General features: G+C 37.3%; 3 protein-coding genes across 3 annotated transcripts; all 3 read left to right on the top strand.

The window, feature by feature from the left end:
* The first annotated feature begins 238 nt into the window (after positions 1-238).
* Positions 239-595, top strand: LOC105964546 (glucan endo-1,3-beta-D-glucosidase-like). The gene has a single exon (XM_012989054.2). It carries the CDS (start codon positions 239-241, stop codon positions 593-595), a length of 357 nt encoding a protein of 118 aa, XP_012844508.2.
* Positions 596-2504: 1909 nt separating this feature from the next.
* Positions 2505-4742, top strand: LOC105964621 (F-box protein PP2-B11). The gene is made up of 3 exons (XM_012989127.2): positions 2505-2902; positions 3815-3939; positions 4040-4742. The coding sequence occupies exons 1-3, from the start codon at positions 2615-2617 to the stop codon at positions 4518-4520; spliced, it is 894 nt and encodes a 297-aa protein (XP_012844581.2). The 5' UTR covers positions 2505-2614; the 3' UTR covers positions 4521-4742.
* Positions 4743-11759: 7017 nt separating this feature from the next.
* Positions 11760-12274, top strand: LOC105964549 (major pollen allergen Ole e 10). Its single transcript, XM_012989058.2, has one exon. The coding sequence runs from the start codon at positions 11772-11774 to the stop codon at positions 12102-12104; it is 333 nt and encodes a 110-aa protein (XP_012844512.2). The 5' UTR covers positions 11760-11771; the 3' UTR covers positions 12105-12274.
* Positions 12275-18887: the final 6613 nt, after the last annotated feature.

An 18887-nucleotide genomic window follows, 5' to 3' on the forward strand; every position in this document is an offset into this window, starting at 1 on the left:
TAGGGATGTCACACAATCTTCTGATATATATGTATACACACAATTATACCCAATCCATTAATAAAAGTTTCATATAATAATATTGCAGATTACAAATATTATATGAAACCACTTTAGATTAGGTGAAACAATTTCAAAACAATGTGTCTTTATATAGCAACTAGCAACTATTTAAACTCAATTTATTTATCAACCTAAATAAAAACCTCAACAAAGTTATATTGTAGACAAAGTTTCAATGGAGAAAATCAATATCTCTTTATTTTTAATTTGTTTCATTGTTGGTGTTGCGCACTCCGAACCGATTGGTGATAAGCAAGCCGACCATTGGTGCATTGCCCAACCAAAAATTTCTGATGACAAGTTGCAAGCATTTATAGACTATGCTTGTGGAATTATAGATTGCGCGGCCATTCAACCAGGTGGTCCTTGTTATAATCCCAACCCTGGACTGGATCCTGGAAATAATGCACAATTACTGGCTCATGCAGATTACGCTTTAAATCAATTCTACAGGAGTAAATATGTATGCAATACAGAGGTCGGTTTTCTCATAACATTTGATCCTTCGTATGGAAATTGCAAGTTTCAATGAGCCCAAAGGAAGATCCAAGAATAAGCGACAATTTGATAGAATCAAAAAAGTAGCTAGATAATGTTTTCCGATATTTAGAATAAATGATAACATGAGAAAAATGCTAAATAAGTATATTGTATACATATTTTATAATGAATATGAAACGAAAAGCCAATTAAGATTCGATTAGACATTGAATTTATCTTCGAAGATATCGGTATGTTAATATTGATATTATATAGTTTATTGAATGTATTTAGCAGCTCAAATGCAAATCTATCAATATGATTCATTTGATGCATATATGTTTATAGTATTGATATTAAATTTTGGGCATCAAATGGTGATTGGGTATCAATATGATTGACCAGCAACAGGTTCTGGAAGTCTAGAACTTAAAAATACATGAATATACGCACTCAATAACATAGAGAGTTTACTTAGAGAGTTTAGGACAATCTCAAATAGCTTTTTTAAAGAGCTAATTAGACCGAATACTATCAGTGATGAATAGATATACTTCACACAGAAGTATACACACATGAAAAATATAACGTGAAAACTACAAGAAGAACTTAGTTACGTAGCCTACTCACAACCACCTCTCCCTCAAATCATACATCTGATCAAAGTGAACCAACAACTACCATTCATATCTTCCAAAGGTGCACTTACAACGCATATTTCCTTTTTTCCAACGACTGTTGTGGGTGAATTTGTGATGTGTACATGTGTGTGAATGTGTACGCATGCGTGTCACTGTGTGTGTGATAGTCGATTCTTATTTGATGATGATGGCGACAGTGGCACGGTGAAGACGGCGGTTGCGGGATGGGGGAAGACGACGGTGGTGCATCGAAAATATTTTTGAATCTGAAATAGAAGAGCAAAGGAGAAGAGAGGAGTGGATGGGTTGGGGGAGAAGGATATCGGTAATTTCATCTGAAAATTATAGATGACTTTTAGCAAATTGAAAAAAATTGACAGTTCTGATTTGAAATGATATAGTGGTTAACGGTGTTTTGCAAACTGCCCCGTCTAAAAAAGTGAAATGCATACCAATCAAATACTCCCTCCGTCCCAATTTAAATGACGTTTTGGGTTGTTGCACACATATTAAGAAAATCAATAAATGTGTATAGATTATAGTGAAAAGCATAGGAAAATACTAATATATCCTTGACATTAATTATTTTATAACTAACTAATTAGGAGTGATAAAGGGTAAAATTGAAAATAGTGCAATTAATGATGCATTGAAAATCTAAAATGACAAATAATTTGGGACAAAAAAAACACTCTAAAAAGACATATAATATGGGACAGAGGGAGTACTAAATTAGAAACTGCACTAACTCCAATTTCCTTTTGTGGTTTTTCTTTTTTAATTATCAACAAGACATGTGTATGTGTGCTTACTAGATAGTTATTGGAAAAAATATAGTTTTCATCCCTCAAGTTTGCATTGATTTCACATTTGGTCCTTTATGTTTTTAAAAAACACATTTGATCCTTCATGTTTCAATAATGTAACACTTTTGGTCTTTTTTGTCAATTTACCGTTACTCCATCAGTTAAATCAGTGATGGGAAAATGCTTGATTCCGTCAGTACTAACAAAAAATTGACGAAAATGACTAAAGAATGTTGAATTATTGAAACAAGAGGGGCCAAATATATTTTTTTGTGAACATGAGGGACCAAATGTAATATCAGTACAAATTTAAGGGACCAAAACTTTATTTCTCCCGATAGTTATTTAATCCAATTATAGTTCAAATCCACCTAATGTATATAACACGTGTAGCATCTTTGTTTTACACGTTGACTCCATATATGCCGGCTTTGACAGTCAACGACAAATTAAAATTTTCTCATCTCATCACTTCTCAGAAAATACCTCAGCCACCAACCTCATTTTTTAATCAATTAATATTTCAAGAACCACAACTACACATGAAAGTACATATATTCCTGCAGATATAATTAATTAATTCTTTTTGTTTTTTTTTGTGGGTTTTCTTGATTCGGTAGGGAGATGAGTAAGAACTATGACAACTGGGAGAGGCTGGTGGCGGCGGTGCTTCTCCGGGAGAAGCTCCGGCAGCTTGCTATGGTGGAGTCAAGGGATGCCAGCACCATTAGCTCCCGATCATCTAGTTTTAATTCTTCTCTTTTTCATGATCTGTACTTTCCTGTTCATAATATAAATGGCCGCCGCCACCACCAATTAAGCTTCGATGAGGCGGCGGCGATGAACGGTTTCAGGCGGGACAGCTTTAGGCTAATGGATAATGATGATCAAGAAACCAATTTCAGACCAGCAGTAAGCGTTTATTTACATATTTATTATTGTGGACGTAAATAGCACTTAAGCCCCTGTGGTTATAAGTTTTTGCATATGAACTCTCCCTGTGCTTGTAATTTTCCGTCAAGCTTAACCATCTGTGTCAAGTGTTGAAGTAATTTTTTTGCAGATGGCCGTTTTGTGCTTTCATTTTCCCTTTCATTTTTGTAGATGACCCCCTTGAAATTTGACACACGCTGTTAAGTTTGACGGAAAAACTAACGGAAGCTACCCCGTAAATCAAAGGGGGTTATGTGCTGATATTACGGGCATAAAGGGATCATCTGCAAAAGCTTGTAGCCACATGGGGTTTAAGTGCTATTTACCCTATTATTTTTCATGTATGATAGCATAATCGACCGCGTAGGAAAACGTTAGTGTATATTTGGCCTCCTCGGCCATAAAATTCTGTCTCTACCACTGGATTTGTTCTGCAATCTTTTGTAGATGGCACTCTTGTGCTCGTAATATCAGCACATAACCCCCCCTTTGTAGTTTAGATGGGGTAACTTCCGTTACTTTTTCTGTTAGATTTAACTGCCTGTTTCAAACTTCAAGGGGGTCATCTGCAAAAATGAAATGGAAAATGTAAGCACAAGGGGGTCATATGCAAAAAAACAAAAATTCTGTAAAGTTTGACACAAACGTTAAGTTTGACGAACAAACTAGCGGAAGCTACCCCTCCTAAACCACAAGGGGTTTATGTGTTGATATTACGAGCACAAAGAGATCATCTGCAAAAGCTTGTAACCACAGGGGGTCAAGTGCTTTTTACAGTCAATTTTAATCAAATAATACTTGTAAACTTATGTCAATTTTATCTTCAAAATATATCTTCTTGGTTTTCTTATTGCTAATACATTAACAATTAATCGCCTTTCGAAACTCTAGGAACAGAATTTTTCCTTCGACGTAAAGACCGGAAAAAAATGTTACATGATGGGAGCAAGGGATCTCAATATTTCACACGGAAACAGCTCACAGAATTGGAAATGGAGATTTGATGCCGATTCCAGGTTCGTTTTCGAACGCCTCACTATCATTTTCAGGAAAGCGAAAAACGTTTACTAATTTTGAAAATTGTTTTGACGAAACATTTTCTCGTAAATCTTAAAGATTTGCGGAGGTGGCTGAGCTCGATTCAGTATGGAGGCTCGATATCCGAGCAAAGATTAGAACGAAAATTCTGCAGCCGAGGAATGTTTATGCAGCATATCTAGTCTTCAAGATAGGAGAGAGATCCGAGGGCATTGAATCGGCCAAGGCGATGATCCGATTCGTGAACGACGAGTCTGACGAAGAAGCTGCGAAGCGGGCTCAAGTCGTCCATTTTCACCCCGGGCCAAAAGGTACTACTACTACTAAGAGAGGAGTTGCGGTGGAGAGAGTTGGCGGATGGATGGAGGTCGAAATCGGAAACTTCTATATTAGCAAAGGGGATGGCGGCGGCGATGGAGAGGTGGAGGTGCGTCTGCTGGATATCCGCAGGCGGAAAATGGGCCTCATTGTTGAAGGCGTTGAGTTCCGACCTACGGATAGGTATTCGGAGACTCCACTTATTTCCAAGCAATTTTTGTTGACGAAGGTATTGGGATGATAAAACGCAAGTACCTAACGAAAATTGGATGAGTTCGTAATAAGTTCGAATTGTCATCAAGTTTTGTAAATTGATTTGTGCCATTCAAACAACTTATAGTTTCAACCAATTTTCTCATAAGTAGTTACATTTGGGATCTATAGTTACTTCCTCTTTTACCTTCAACTTATGATGAGCATTGTAAACTGTCTGATCCAGTACACAGTTTATGTTTGTTTGATTCCTTTACTTTAGGAATATTCATTCCAAATTTTTAATTTAAAAGGGCAAGAAATGGTCTTTCAATTTGAAAATTAGATTTTAAAATAGAATTTAAAAGGGGCTACTACAAATAAGTTCATTATGAATTACTTCTTCATAAATAGGTCCAGACTAAAAATTTATTTACAAAGAAATCCAGAGTTGTGTAAAAGACTAGAATACCCATTCACATTTTAATATGCTCCAATTTCATCAATTTAACCTCAATTTGACCCCTAATTTCACCAATTATTCAATTTTTTGACCTCTAACCCAATTTAATTCCAATTTTGATCGTCGCCACTGGTCAGCCGCTGTTGACCGCCGATCTCCGGCGTTGATTTTTTTTTTCTTCTTTATGTTTTTTTATTTTTGTCGCCGCCGCTGACCGGCGGTCAACGCTGACTCTGGCGGCGTTGTCTTTTTTCTTTTTCTTTTTTTTTTCCTAAACATTTTTTGGCCCCCGTTAAAAAACAATAGGGCAAATTACCAAAACCCCCCTGAGGTAAGCCTAAATAACGAAAATCCCCCCATGTTCTCGTAATTACGAAAACCCCCCTGAGGTATGCAGACGTCTTACAAATCGCTCTAACGGTGTTAGACTCCATAGAATCTTTTTGATTCTCCCGAATATTCCTCCGATAATACCAATTTTGCCCTTGTACACGAAATTATCCTTAGGGGGGTAATTGTAAGCATTTTATTTAATGAGGGGTCATTATGAATGTACAAAATACTTATTTTTCTTAAATTAAACCCAAATATAATCAATCATTATGAATGTACAATATATTTTTATTGGATTAAAAAAAATCAATGAATGAGATTTCAAAATTTAATTATTTTTTATATATAAAATTAAATATTTTACAATTCGAGAAATACAACCATGCATCATTCAAGCTAAAAGCATAAATCCGTATGAATACTCCTCTAGATAAATAAAATCAATTAAAATATATAAATAAAAAAATATATAAGTTTCTACAAAATACTTATTTTTCTTAAATTAAACCCAAATATAATCAATCATTATGAATGTACAATGTATTTTTATTGGATTAAAAAAAATCAATGAATGAGATTTCAAAATTTAATTATTTTTTATATATAAAATTAAATATTTTACAATTCGAGAAATACAACCCTGCATCATTCAAGCTAAAAGCATAAATCCATATGAATACTCCTCTGGATAAATAAAATCAATTAAAATATTAATGATATGCATAATTGGGCCAACCCAATGGGCCTACAAATTACTTACCTACTGGGCCACGAGCCCAATATCGAAGACCAATATCACCGAGGCCCAATCACCTTCAAGTAAGGTTTGGGCCCGACAATCTCAACTAAACTATAAATAATGGTTTGAACTCATTCTTTAAGGTATGTCCTATTATTGAGTAATACTACAAAATGTATATTCTCTGGACTATTTCTATGATCAGCACGTCTGACTTGAGCGTCGGAGGGGTTTCCGCCGGATCAACCCCCGGCGTAGTTCACGTGTGTTCATATCGCAGGTACCTCAGGATCATCAAGTTGTCAAGCTACTGATCTGCTTTGCTCTCCCATCTCATTTTCTACATCACCCTAGGTGAGCTATATTTTAGCATCATCATTTTGGCGCCGTCTGTGGGAACGATGCAAACCAGATCACGTAGCCAACAAGATCCTCCTGAGGCGTCTGCTCGGAGAGAAAATGACACAGCTAACGACCTCCCACCTCGTGGAGGCTCTGGCTTGCCACCTCCTCCACATCCCATGGATCCGCCTCGCGAGGTTCAGGTAATCCCCCCTTGGGACCCACCACTTGCCGATCCACCACTCCCTGCTCCTCGAATGGTTCAAATAACCGAGGATGCGCTTCAACGCATGATAGCAAAAGCTTCAACTCGCGCCGCCACAGAGGCCGTGACCCAATATATCGCCACGATGGGAGCAAATGCTCGCAACGCGATACTAGCACATGCTCCACATGTGGAGCCACCTATGGCACCACCGCCATCGACTCCCTGGGGGCTTACATCGCCCCCAAAATATTTCGCTCGCCAAGGGTTATCGACTCCCTGGGGGCTTACATCGCCCCCAAAATATTTCGTTCGCCAAGGGTTATCGACTCCCTGGAGGCTTGCATCTGCCCCCAAAATATTTCGTTCCCCAAGGGTTATCGACTCCCTGGGGGTTTATAGAGCCCCCAAAATATTTCGCTCGCCAAGGGTTATCGACTCCCTGGGGGCTTACATCGCCCCCAAAATATTTCGTTCGCCAAGGGTTATCGACTCCCTGGGGGCTTACATCTGCCCCCAAAATATTTCGTTCGCCAAGGGTTATCGACTCCCGGGGGTTCACATCGCCCCCAAAACATTTCATTCGTCATAGTAGGAGCCAACGCTCCTCCTCGTGAGGCCCCACTGGGTCCTCAACATGATCAATTTCTACTTACTTTTCGAACGGTTCAGATAACCGAAGAAGACCTTCAGCGTATGATCACGGAAGATTCAACTCGTGCTGCCACTGAATCAGTGGCACCATATATCGCCAAGGTTGGGCATCTCACCCCAGTGGTTCGTGATCGCCTCATCCTAAATGGGGGACTATCCTATCGTAAAGTTGGGCATCTCATCTCAAGGGTGGTACATCCACTTACCTTTCAACCCCAAGGGGTTTCACATCCCATCAAGTGTTTCACGTCCCTACTTCAAAAACAGAAAAAAGGGTCTGACGCGCACGCGCGAACCAATGGCACAACCGTGCGCATCCACCTCAGACCATAGGTCTCGAGCGTCTCATCCTACAGTGGGCAGTTATCCCCATCCTAAGGTTGGGCATCACCCTTACCTTCCAACCCTAAGTGGGTTCACATCCCATCTCAATAAACGAAGATAATCTCCCTACATCCCATCTCAAGGAACGAGGGTAATCTCCCTACTAAAAAAATAGAACATCCCCAAGGGGGTGCACATCTCATCTCAAGGAACGAGGATATCTCCCTACTCAAAAAATAGAACATCCCCAAGGGGGTGCACATCCCATCTCAAGGAACGAGGGTAATCTCCCTACTCAAAAAATAGAACATCCCCAAGGGGGTGCACATATCATCTCAAGGAACGAGGATATCTCCCTACTCAAAAAATAGAACATCCCCAAGGGGGTGCACATCCCATCTCAAGGAACGAGGATAATCTCCCTACTCAAAAAATAGAACATCCCCAAGGGGGTGAACATAAACCACGTAAATAAAAAAAAGGGGTAAAATCGCGCACGCGAAACTCAAAGAAAAAAGAAGATGAAAAAAGATAAGAAGAAAAAAGAAGAAGAAAAAAAGAAGAAGATGAAAAAAGAGAAGAAGAAAAAAGAAGAAAGAAAAAAAAAAAGAAGATGAAAAAACAGAAGAAGAAAGAAAGAAAAAAAAAAAAAAAAAAAAAAAAAAAAAAAATTTGGGTTGCAGCGTGCGCCCCGCTCCCCAACACCCCGCGAGCACGCTCCCCGCTCCCCAGCAACCAGCGAGCGCGCATCCCTCGCCCCCAATCGCCGACCGCGCGCGCCCCGCGCCCTAGAAGCCCCGCGCGCGCGCTCCCCGTTCCCCGCCAGCCCGCGCGCGCGCGCCCCGCGCCCCAGCCGCTTGCGCGCGTGCTCCCCGCTTCCCAGCCGCTCGCGCGCGTCCTCTCTGCTCCCCAATCACCCGACCGCGGGTGCCCTCTTCGCGCCCCAATAGACCTATCGCGCGCGCGTTCCCCGTTTCCCAACAGCCCGCAAGCGCGCCCCGCGCCCCAATAGTGCCGCGCGCGCGCTCCCTGCTCCCAAGTAGCCCGCCAGCGCGCGCCCCCAACCACCCGCACGCGCAACCTCTTCGCGCGCTAGCCGGGCCATATCCTCGCGCGTGCTCCCTGCTCCCGAGCATCCAGCGAGCGCGCGCCCCGCTCCCCAACACGCTTGCGCGCGCCCTACACCCCCGAAAAGCCTGCGCGCTCCCCACACACCAACCTGCGCACGCTAGCACCACGCTCCCCTTACCGCGCGCGCGCCCCGCTCCCTTTGTCGCGGCGCCTTGTGCCCCGCTCCCCAAGTGCCCAGCACGCCCGCGCCCTGCTCCCCGCGCACTCAGCATGCCCGCGCCCCATTAAAGGCGCGTCCTGCGCTGCAAAAAAAAAAAAAAAAAAAAAAACACGATTAGTGAAACACTACAACACCGACCTACTCTCGACACGATTCGGTACAATTTACGACTTGTCTCCCACATCGAATCGAGAGTGGGGGGCTTGCGAGACTCCTACGAGGAGCTAACTCGCTCAGTCTTACAACCCGTTGCGAGGCAACTCCCACAAGGAGCCAACTCCCTCGGCACTACAAAGCGCAGCGAGACAGCTCCCACGAGGGGCCAACTCGCTCGATAGTACAACTCGCTCAGAGCGACCTCAATCCGCAGCGAGACACCTCCCACGAGGAGCCAACTCGCTCGGTACCACAACTCGCAGGCGAGACAACTCCCACGAGGAGCCAACTCGCTCGGTCCTACAAACCTGTTGCGAGACAACTCCCACGAGGAGACAACTCGCTCTGTCCTACATCCCGCAGTGAGACAACTCCCACGAGGAGACAACTCGCTCGGACCTACAACCAGCAGCGAGACAACTCCCACGAGGAGCAAACTCGCTCGGTCCTACAACCCGCAGCGAGACAACTCCCACGAGGAGCAAACTCGCTCTGTCCTACATCCCGCAGTGAGACAACTCCCACGAGGAGACAACTCGCTCGGACCTACAACCAGCAGCGAGACAACTCCCACGAGGAGCAAACTCGTTCTGTCCTACATCCCGCAGTGAGACAACTCTCATGAGGAGCAAACTCGATCGGTCCTACAACCAGCAGCGAGTCAACTCCCACGAGGAGACAACTCGCTCGAAACTCACTACATAATCACAAGCTCAAGTTAGCACGATTACAACCCTAGAAACACTTAGAAATATTATGGGAATCTATATAGCCTGGCCAGCTTGATTACTCAAAATTATCTACTTGTTTTCGATGGGTCCTTCATTAAAACGTGGCCACGGTCCAAACATATTTACGACCCACGAGGTCTAACAAAGGGCACGATCCCCATATAAAAATCTTGAGAGCCTGATCCCCTCCTCAAGTACATCACGCACAAAGCTATATGTAAACACATACAAGCAACGCGTCACAACATTGACAATGTCGATAAATAACAACTCCCACGAGGAGAATACTCGCTCTGTGCTACTACATTATCGCGAGACAACTCCCACGAGGAGATAACTCGATCAACTCTATTACCCCGCGACGCGACAACTCCCACGAGGAGATAACTTGATCCGAGCTATTACATCGTCGCGGGACAACACCGACGACTCAAGTAACTTACATCGCGACAACTTGGTTGCGCTACGCGCTAAAGCGCCTTCAGGCCCCTCCGACACACGCTCCGATGCGTTTTCGCACACCATTAGGCCATACGCCAACGATCTACTTCTACAAATTTTACTCTCGACACGATCTGACACCCATTTCAACATGGCCCCCACATCGAATCGAGAGTGGGGGGCTTAATGATATGCATAATTGGGCCAACCCAATGGGCCTACAAATTACTTACCTACTGGGCCACGAGCCCAATATCGAAGACCAATATCACCGAGGCCCAATCACCTTCAAGTAAGGTTTGGGCCCGACAATCTCAACTAAACTATAAATAATGGTTTGAACTCATTCTTTAAGGTATGTCCTATTATTGAGTAATACTACAAAATGTATATTCTCTGGACTATTTCTATGATCAGCACGTCTGACTTGAGCGTCGGAGGGGTTTCCGCCGGATCAACCCCCGGCGTAGTTCACGTGTGTTCATATCGCAGGTACCTCAGGATCATCAAGTTGTCAAGCTACTGATCTGCTTTGCTCTCCCATCTCATTTTCTACATCACCCTAGGTGAGCTATATTTTAGCATCATCAAATATATATATAAAAAAATAAAAAATTATAATATCAAATTATCAAGACAAATTACAAAGTAATAAATAAATTTATAAAAGCAATAAATCATCAACTAAAAGGGATGTCAGGGGGGATTTTCGTTATTTAGGCTTACCTCCGGGGGGTTTTGGTAATTTGTCTTTTTTCTTTTATTTTTCACATATTTAACAGAAGGATATAATAGACATTTCACCTTTTCGGTTAAAAAAATTCGGTCAACCGTTAGTCAAGGGGGGTTTTCGTAATTACGAGAACATGGGGGGGATTTTCGTTATTTAGGCTTACCTTCAGGGGGGTTTTGGTAATTTGCCCAAAACAATAATATACGTTACAAGAAACCCCTTGAGGTAAGGTCTAATTACAAAAATCTCCCTCATGTTTGCGTAATTACGAAAATCCCCCTAAGGTATGTTACCGTCTTACATTGTCCCCTACGCTGTTACTTTTGACAAATCCCAACTTAAGGTGCTACAATTTTAGTAAGTTGAAGTATGCCTGTTCAACTTTTTTACGTTCAGGGGGTAAATGTAAAAATGTCCAAAGTTAAGGGAATTTTACGCTCTTTACCCTAAAACTTAACAACCATAACCAAACGACCCCTAAATGCATTTTTAAAATAATAAAAACTTTGCATAATCGTTTTCAAAAATTAAAATCAGACCGCTACTTTGAAGTTTACTCATCAAACACTAGTAACATATTCCATTAGTGAAACTAACCAATGTATAGCAATATTCTCTAAATTGGGATCCCTTCAAAAGATGATCAATATTGTTTTTCGTATTAAATTGATTTTGTTACCTATTTTGCTAGTGATCTTACACAATCTTTTGATATATGTAACATATCCACGTACCATTATATTAATAAAATATCTTAGATTGTAAAGATTATAATATTGTGTCTTTTATGTAGCAACTAGCTACTATTTAAACTCAATGAATTCATCACTTTGTTATCATCACAATTTAAAACCTTAACAAAGTTCCATTATTGTAGACAAAGTTCCAATGGAGAAAATCAATATCTCTTTATTTTTAATTTGCTTACTTGTTGGTGTTGCACACTCCAAACCAACTATTGGTCGTAAGCAAGCCGTCGATTGGTGTATTGCTATAGCAAATACTCCAGCAGACAAGTTGCAAGGATTTATAGACTACGCGTGCGGGGTTATAGATTGCTCAGCCATTTTACCAGGTGGTCCTTGTTATGCTCCCAACAATTTATTGGCTCATACAGATTACGCTCTGAATCAATTCTACAAGAGTAGAGGTACATGCAATGCGGACATCGGCGCGATCATAACAATCGATCCTTCTTATGGAAACTGCAAGTTTTCATGAGCCCGAAGGAATTCGAAGAACAAGCGAGAATTCTATAGAGTGGGAAATGTAGTTAGATAATATTCTCCAATATTTGAAATAAATGATGTCGTGAGGGAAAAAAAAAGTCTAAATAAGTATATTGTATACAAATTTTAGATTAAATATTTTGAAACGAAATGCTAATAAAAGTTCAGCTAGACATTGAATTTATCTTCGATATTACTCGAATGGTGGTTGAGTAACTCAATACCCCATTTTGATACTCCACATTTTTTTCATGGTCAAATTACGAAAAAAACTTCTCGTGTTTGGGTAATCATAGCCACCCCTCCTTTTAAATATTTTTACATAAAATTTATGTAATTCGGTTATTCACCAAATTAAATTGTATATTTAGTTCGGTAAACGGCACAAAAATGTTGGCGTAACGAAATTTTGGTTCGGTTTACCGATTTAACATCCCTAAATTTACCTCTAGAGGGGTATTTTCGTAAAATATTGCATGGTTGAGGGATGGCTGTAATTACCCAAACAGGAGGGGGATTTTCATAATTTGACCATAGCTCAAGCGGTAGCCGTAATTTGCTCCATATAATATTACTAAAACACATAACGATAATATGATTTTCTACACATCTCAAGTAAAATATACTACATAATCACAAGTGAAATAAAAACTTGAAAGATAATTATTATTAACTACGTTATGATTTGATTTGTAATAGCGGATCGGATAGCCGCCAATAGCGGATTCATGAATTTTCGGTTTGGAATAGTAATTTTACGGGTGTTTAGGGCCGGTGTTCAACCATAAATAAGTTGTTCTTGCACCAAAAGGAGAAATCCCTCATTTTAGGGCACCTATTTCCTAGTTCCAATTTTAATGGCGTTTCTTGATTTCTTAGTAGTTGGATCAACAGGCATTGCCGAATTTAGTTTTTTTAGGGCAAATAGCAGTTAACCCCACTCTGGTTACAAGATTTTGCAAATGATCCCTTGTGGTTTAGGGGGTAGCTTCCGTTTCCATCAAACTTAATCGCCTGTGTCAAACTTCAAAGTTAACCCCTTGTCCTTACATTTTCCCTTTCATTAATTATGTTTGATTGAATTTACTGTGTATTTTTACCACCTCGGAACATGGGGATCAAAATTAGAATCGGGGCAAACATGATGGACGGAAAATGTTTTCCCCCATAAATCAATGGAAATGTGATGAAATTATTTACATACCGTTTCGTTTATGGTATACAATATTTTTAACGAAAGAAATATGAGTTATAATGATGCTATTGTGCATCTAGCTAACTGGTGATAACTAAAAGTTTCTAAAAATAAATCATTGTAACGTGTTATTTCGATTTTTTGTATTTCAATTAAAATAGGGTAAAATACACTATGAACCCCTGTACTATGGAATATGTCGCACTTACCCCCCTATAGTATTGAAAACATCAAAGAACCCCCTATTTTTAGTCAATGGTCATAAATTTAAGGGCAAATTACCAAAACCCCCCTGAGGTAAGGCTGAATAACGAAAATCCCCCCCTTGTTTGCGTAATTACGAAAATCCCCCTGAGGTATGTTGTCATCTTACAAATTCCCCCTACGGTGTTACTTCTGACGGAATCTTTTTGATTCCATGGAATATTCCTCCGAAAATGACATTCTTGCCCTTGAGGGGTAATTGTAAGCATATTAATTACTTAGGGGGTAAATTGTAATGTATTTAAAAAATGTAGTTATTTTAATTTTAAAACTATAATGTATTTCTTCATTTTATAATTATTAAAAAGATAAAATGTATATAAAATAATTAAAGATAACATTAAAAGTTTTTATTTCTTTTTTAATTTTTTTATATATTTTTTTATTCAATAAAATCGAGGTTACGTATTTTTGAAATACTCTCGTATTTCTTATTTTATGCTACAAATATTTTTAATAGTTTTTTTAATATTATGGTAATTGTCAATGTTTTATTATATTTTTTCGTCAAAAGTAACACCGTAGGGGGGCTTATAATACTTAAAAAACGTAGTTATTTTAATTTTAAAACTATAACGTATTTCTTCATTTTATAATTATTAAAAATATACAAAAAGAATATATAAAATAATTAAACATATCTTGTAACATAATTTTTTTTACTTGTTTTGTATTTTTTTTTTATATATTTTATATTTTTTTATTCAATCAAAACGAGTTTACATATTTTTGAAATATTCTCGTATTTCTTATTTTACGGTAAAAATATTTTTAATAATTTTTAATATTTGTTTAATTATATTTCAATTTTAAACAAACGAAATGTAAAAAGTATATATTAAATACAAATAAATCATAATATTCCATTGAGGGGGATTTTCGTAATTACGCCTTACCTCAGGGGGGTTTTCGTAATTTGTTTTTTTTCTTTTATTTTTTACATATTTAACAGAAGGGTATAATAGACTTTTCACGTTTTCTGTTAAAAAAAATTGGTCAACCGTTAGTCAAGGGGGATTTTCGTAATTACGCAAACAAGGGGGGGATTTTCGTTATTCAGCCTTACCTCAGGGGGGTTTTGGTAATTTGCCCTAAATTTAACCATGTTGAATTTTGTTGTGCAATTACTCTTCTACCCTTTCTTGCATCTTCTGAAATATCTCTCTCATCACTCTCTCTTCTCTCTGCAAAAAAAAAAATCTCAGTCTCTCTTTCACAGTGCAAAAAATATCACTAGAAAATGGATTCCTCATTTTGGCCGAAAAATTGGTTGGAGAAATTATGTATTAAAGGAAGATTAACACAAATTACTTCAATTTTCCCCCACAACCGCCACCACCCCACCACCCACCACCAAAATCTTGAAATCCTACACGATGATGATGTCACCACCCCTACTGTCGATCTCCTCCTATTGAACGAATACACCATCACCGCCGTGCGTACGGCGGAAAATGACGCGTCACCACCTCTGCCGCCGCCGCCGCAGACTCCCGACGGGCGACGGCTGACACCAAGGTGAATTCTTCCGCAGGGATGAAAACACAAAAATTAGATGATGGGTTCTTGATCAAGGTTAAAGTGATGAAAATTGTAGAGAAAATACTGAACATAAAAGAATTAACAAAAATCTGATGATGGGTTCTTCATTCTAGGGATTGTTCTTCGGGATGGGGCGCTGAGGGCATGAGAAAAAATGATGGAGTTTTATTAATGGTAATTAATTGATAATATTAATTATTTATTGTTTTATAAATTGTAATTAAATAGAAATAGACATTTTTCTAATAATAATTATTTCTTTAATTTTTTTAAATAGTAATTAATTATAATAAATATCAGGAAATTATAAATACATTAATTATGATTTTTATCATTCTTTGAATGAACATTAATGTATAGTTTTTTTTATTTTAATTTGTAAATTATTGAAAACATTTAATCTAAAAATATATGCTTGATTTTTTTAGTTTGTCTCATTAATTTATTTTAAATTAAAACCAATTATTTGATACCTTAAGTATATTATATGTATGTTATCTCCATTTTTTTAATTAATTAATGCAAATACTATATAGATGTTATAATAAAAAAATTTCATTATAAATAAACAACTTAAAATTAAATTCGACTAGAATTTAAAATTTAATACAAACAATAAATATAACTGAAAAAATATTATATTTAATTAATGAATATTTTATTATAATTTTAATATATGAGGATAAGTTTTAGGGAATACTAATACTCACCACTAGAGCAACTTTTATTTTAGGGGGATAAAAATGGGTTATTTTTTTAGGGATTGGATAAATTGATGATGTGTCATATGGGTCCCACTATTTAGGGGGTGGTTTTGGGGTAAATGAGTAGAGATGCTCTGATTGCTGGTTGTGTTGGGGAACTGGGATTATTTTTTATTTTGGAAGATGATGAAGAGGAGAAATTAAGAAAAGGGGAAAAGATAATTTAATAATGTGAAATTCTAATATTAATATAAATATTTATATTCATAAAAAACAGATTTTTCTATATTACATAGAAATTTGAAATTTTAAAATTTTATATAGTTTTTAATAGAATATACATATTATATATTTTTCTGAATTTCTATAATCAAAAAAATATATTTTATTCTTTTGTTATTTTATAAATTAGAGCATATTTCATTATTTAGCAATTTTTATTATTTATTTGAAATAAATATAACATATATAAATGAATTTATAATTATTAACATAGAAATTTGCAACTAAGATTTTCATAATAGTTTCTATAATTTTATATATATATATTTTTAATTCATTTATTGTTTGTATGAAATACTACATATATATATATATATATATATATATATATTTTGTGAAAGGGTAAAAATGTCAAAAAAAAAAAGTAAAATAGATATAGTCAACGTGCCACCTCACTTTTTACTGACATATTATATAACACTGAGGGGGTGAATGATGTTTTCAATACTATAGGGGGATAAATGCGACCTATTACGTAGTACAGATATGCAAAGTGTATTTACCCATTAAAATATATTATAGATACTTCAGGGATAATAGTGCGATTAAAATAATCACTAATCAGGAATATTGAGTTAAGCTTTGATGAGTTATCTTTTCAAATATATATAATCGAGCATCCAACCAATCATATAGGTACATTGGATAAATATACATTCTGGTATATAAGCATATATTTGCTTGTTACAATCTTTTATTCTTTTGCTAATGAAGGAACACGCAGTCAATCATATAGGTGCACTGGATAAACCTACATTCTTGTATAATAGTTTGCAAATCATACGAGAAACATAAATCACATTAGACTAATCATGTGTGACAAACTCCATCTAGCGACTGTTGATAAAGGGATCCGAACATAAGTCAATTGATACAGACTCACTTACTCCAACCGCTAAGTCATCCCTTGCGAAACAACACATAACACACATCTTTCCCTAAAATAAATTAAAAATGCAATTTGACTTATGAAATAGATTTTTCTTGTTGATGTAATTTTGTAACATATATGGATTATATAAAATCATCAGCCCATTTTTCAGTTAAGGTATTAAATTTGATTTTGTCACCCATTTTGCTTTTGATATTTACACAATCTTTTGATATATGTCGTATGCCAACTTACAATTATATCCAATCATCAATAAAGCTTCATATAATAATATTGTAGATTATAAATATTAAATAAAACCGTTGTGTCTTTATATAGCAACTAGCTACTATTTAAAGGCAATGAACTTGTCCATTTGTTATCACCGCAAATAAAAACCTTAAACAAAGTTCCATTATTGTAGACAAAGTTCTAATGGAGAAAATCAATATCTCTTTATTTTTAATTTGTTTCCTTGTTGGTGTTGCACACTCCAAATCAATTGGTCATAAGCAAGTCGGCAATTGGTGTGTTGCCGAAGCAAATGCTCCCGACGAAAAGATGCAAGGATTTCTAGACTATGCTTGTGGGGTTATAGATTGTGCAGCCATTCAATCAGGTGGTCCTTGTTACGATGCGAACAATATATTCACTCATGTAGATTACGTTTTAAATCAAGTCTACAAGACTAAAGGTACATGCAATACAGAGATTGGTATGATCGTAACGGTTGATCCTTCATTTGGAAGTTGCAAGTTTCAATGAGTCTAAAGGAAATGGAATAACAAGCGAGAATTTTATAGAACGGGAAAAATAGTTAGATTATATTTTCCAATATTTGAAATAAATGATATAGTGAGAAAAACAATAATCTAAAATAGTATATAGTATACAAATGTTATATAAAAAATTTTGAAACGAAAAGCCAATTAAAGATTGAACTTGACATTGAATTTATCTTCGATATTGAGATTATATAGTTTGTTGAATATGTTTAGCACCACAAATGCACATGTATCATCCATTTGATGCATATGTTAGAGCATCAAATGGTGGTTGTGTAATTCAATACCCTATTTTGATGGTCCACATTTTTTGTATGTACACAAAATTAGCTGCAAACAATAAATTTCTACGGGGAAGTGCAAAATTTTCAAATTTCTAAAGGACAAACTGCATTTTGTCCTAAAAATATAAAAGAAAAATTCAACATTTTTTTATTGTGGAATTAATAAACATTAGAGATCCAAATTCTAATAGAAAGATTATAGAATTAATTTTACTAGATGCAAAAAACCCCCCGTTAAATTTAGTCAAACGCAAAACCAAAAACCCTGATGCATTTTCGTGTGGCACACTCGTTGGATGCGCTCGTTATGGATTTTTAGATATCCCACTTTGAATTCCATCCCCCTTCCACTACATCAACATGACCTCCACCATAGGCTGCTCCACCGTGTTGCTCTCCAATTACCACCGCTACCGCCAGACTCGAGCACATCGTGAGGACGCACAAGGGCACATCATGATGCCCCTCTCTCCTCTCCTCTTCTTCAACTAAAAAAATCTGAAAATAATCAATATGAGAAAAATCTGCATATTCACATTAAATGTGAATTCTCCTCATGCGCTTGACATTTGATTTCAAAAAATGAGTGACAGAGTATAAGGGGCGGAACATAAAAGGGGCAAGGTGGGGCTGTGGACCCCCCAAGATCTAAAAAAAAGTTTTTGTAGTAATTTTGAGTTATATTTTTAAGATATAGATTTTGGCCCCCCAATCTTATGTAAATATAAGTTTTGACCCTTCATTTTTTAAATTTTTTCTCTATTCTTTTATGTAAATTTATATTATATTGCTTATTTTTGCTTCATTTTTTATGAATTACTCTAAAAACATTCCCGGGCGATCATTTC

This window comes from Erythranthe guttata, chromosome 7, assembly GCF_056151865.1.
Source record: "Erythranthe guttata isolate IM_541 chromosome 7, IM_541, whole genome shotgun sequence".
NCBI lineage: Eukaryota > Viridiplantae > Streptophyta > Magnoliopsida > Lamiales > Phrymaceae > Erythranthe > Erythranthe guttata.

Bases quoted from the DNA above. Each gene is read 5' to 3' on its own strand.
- LOC105964549 (XM_012989058.2), top strand. From the start codon at position 11,772: ATGGAGAAAATCAATATCTCTTTATTTTTAATTTGCTTACTTGTTGGT.
- LOC105964621 (XM_012989127.2), top strand. From the start codon at position 2,615: ATGAGTAAGAACTATGACAACTGGGAGAGGCTGGTGGCGGCGGTGCTT. The intron at 2,903-3,814 runs GTAAGCGTTTAT...TCGAAACTCTAG, and splicing joins AAACCAATTTCAGACCAGCA to GAACAGAATTTTTCCTTCGA. The intron at 3,940-4,039 runs GTTCGTTTTCGA...TAAATCTTAAAG, and splicing joins AGATTTGATGCCGATTCCAG to ATTTGCGGAGGTGGCTGAGC.
- LOC105964546 (XM_012989054.2), top strand. From the start codon at position 239: ATGGAGAAAATCAATATCTCTTTATTTTTAATTTGTTTCATTGTTGGT.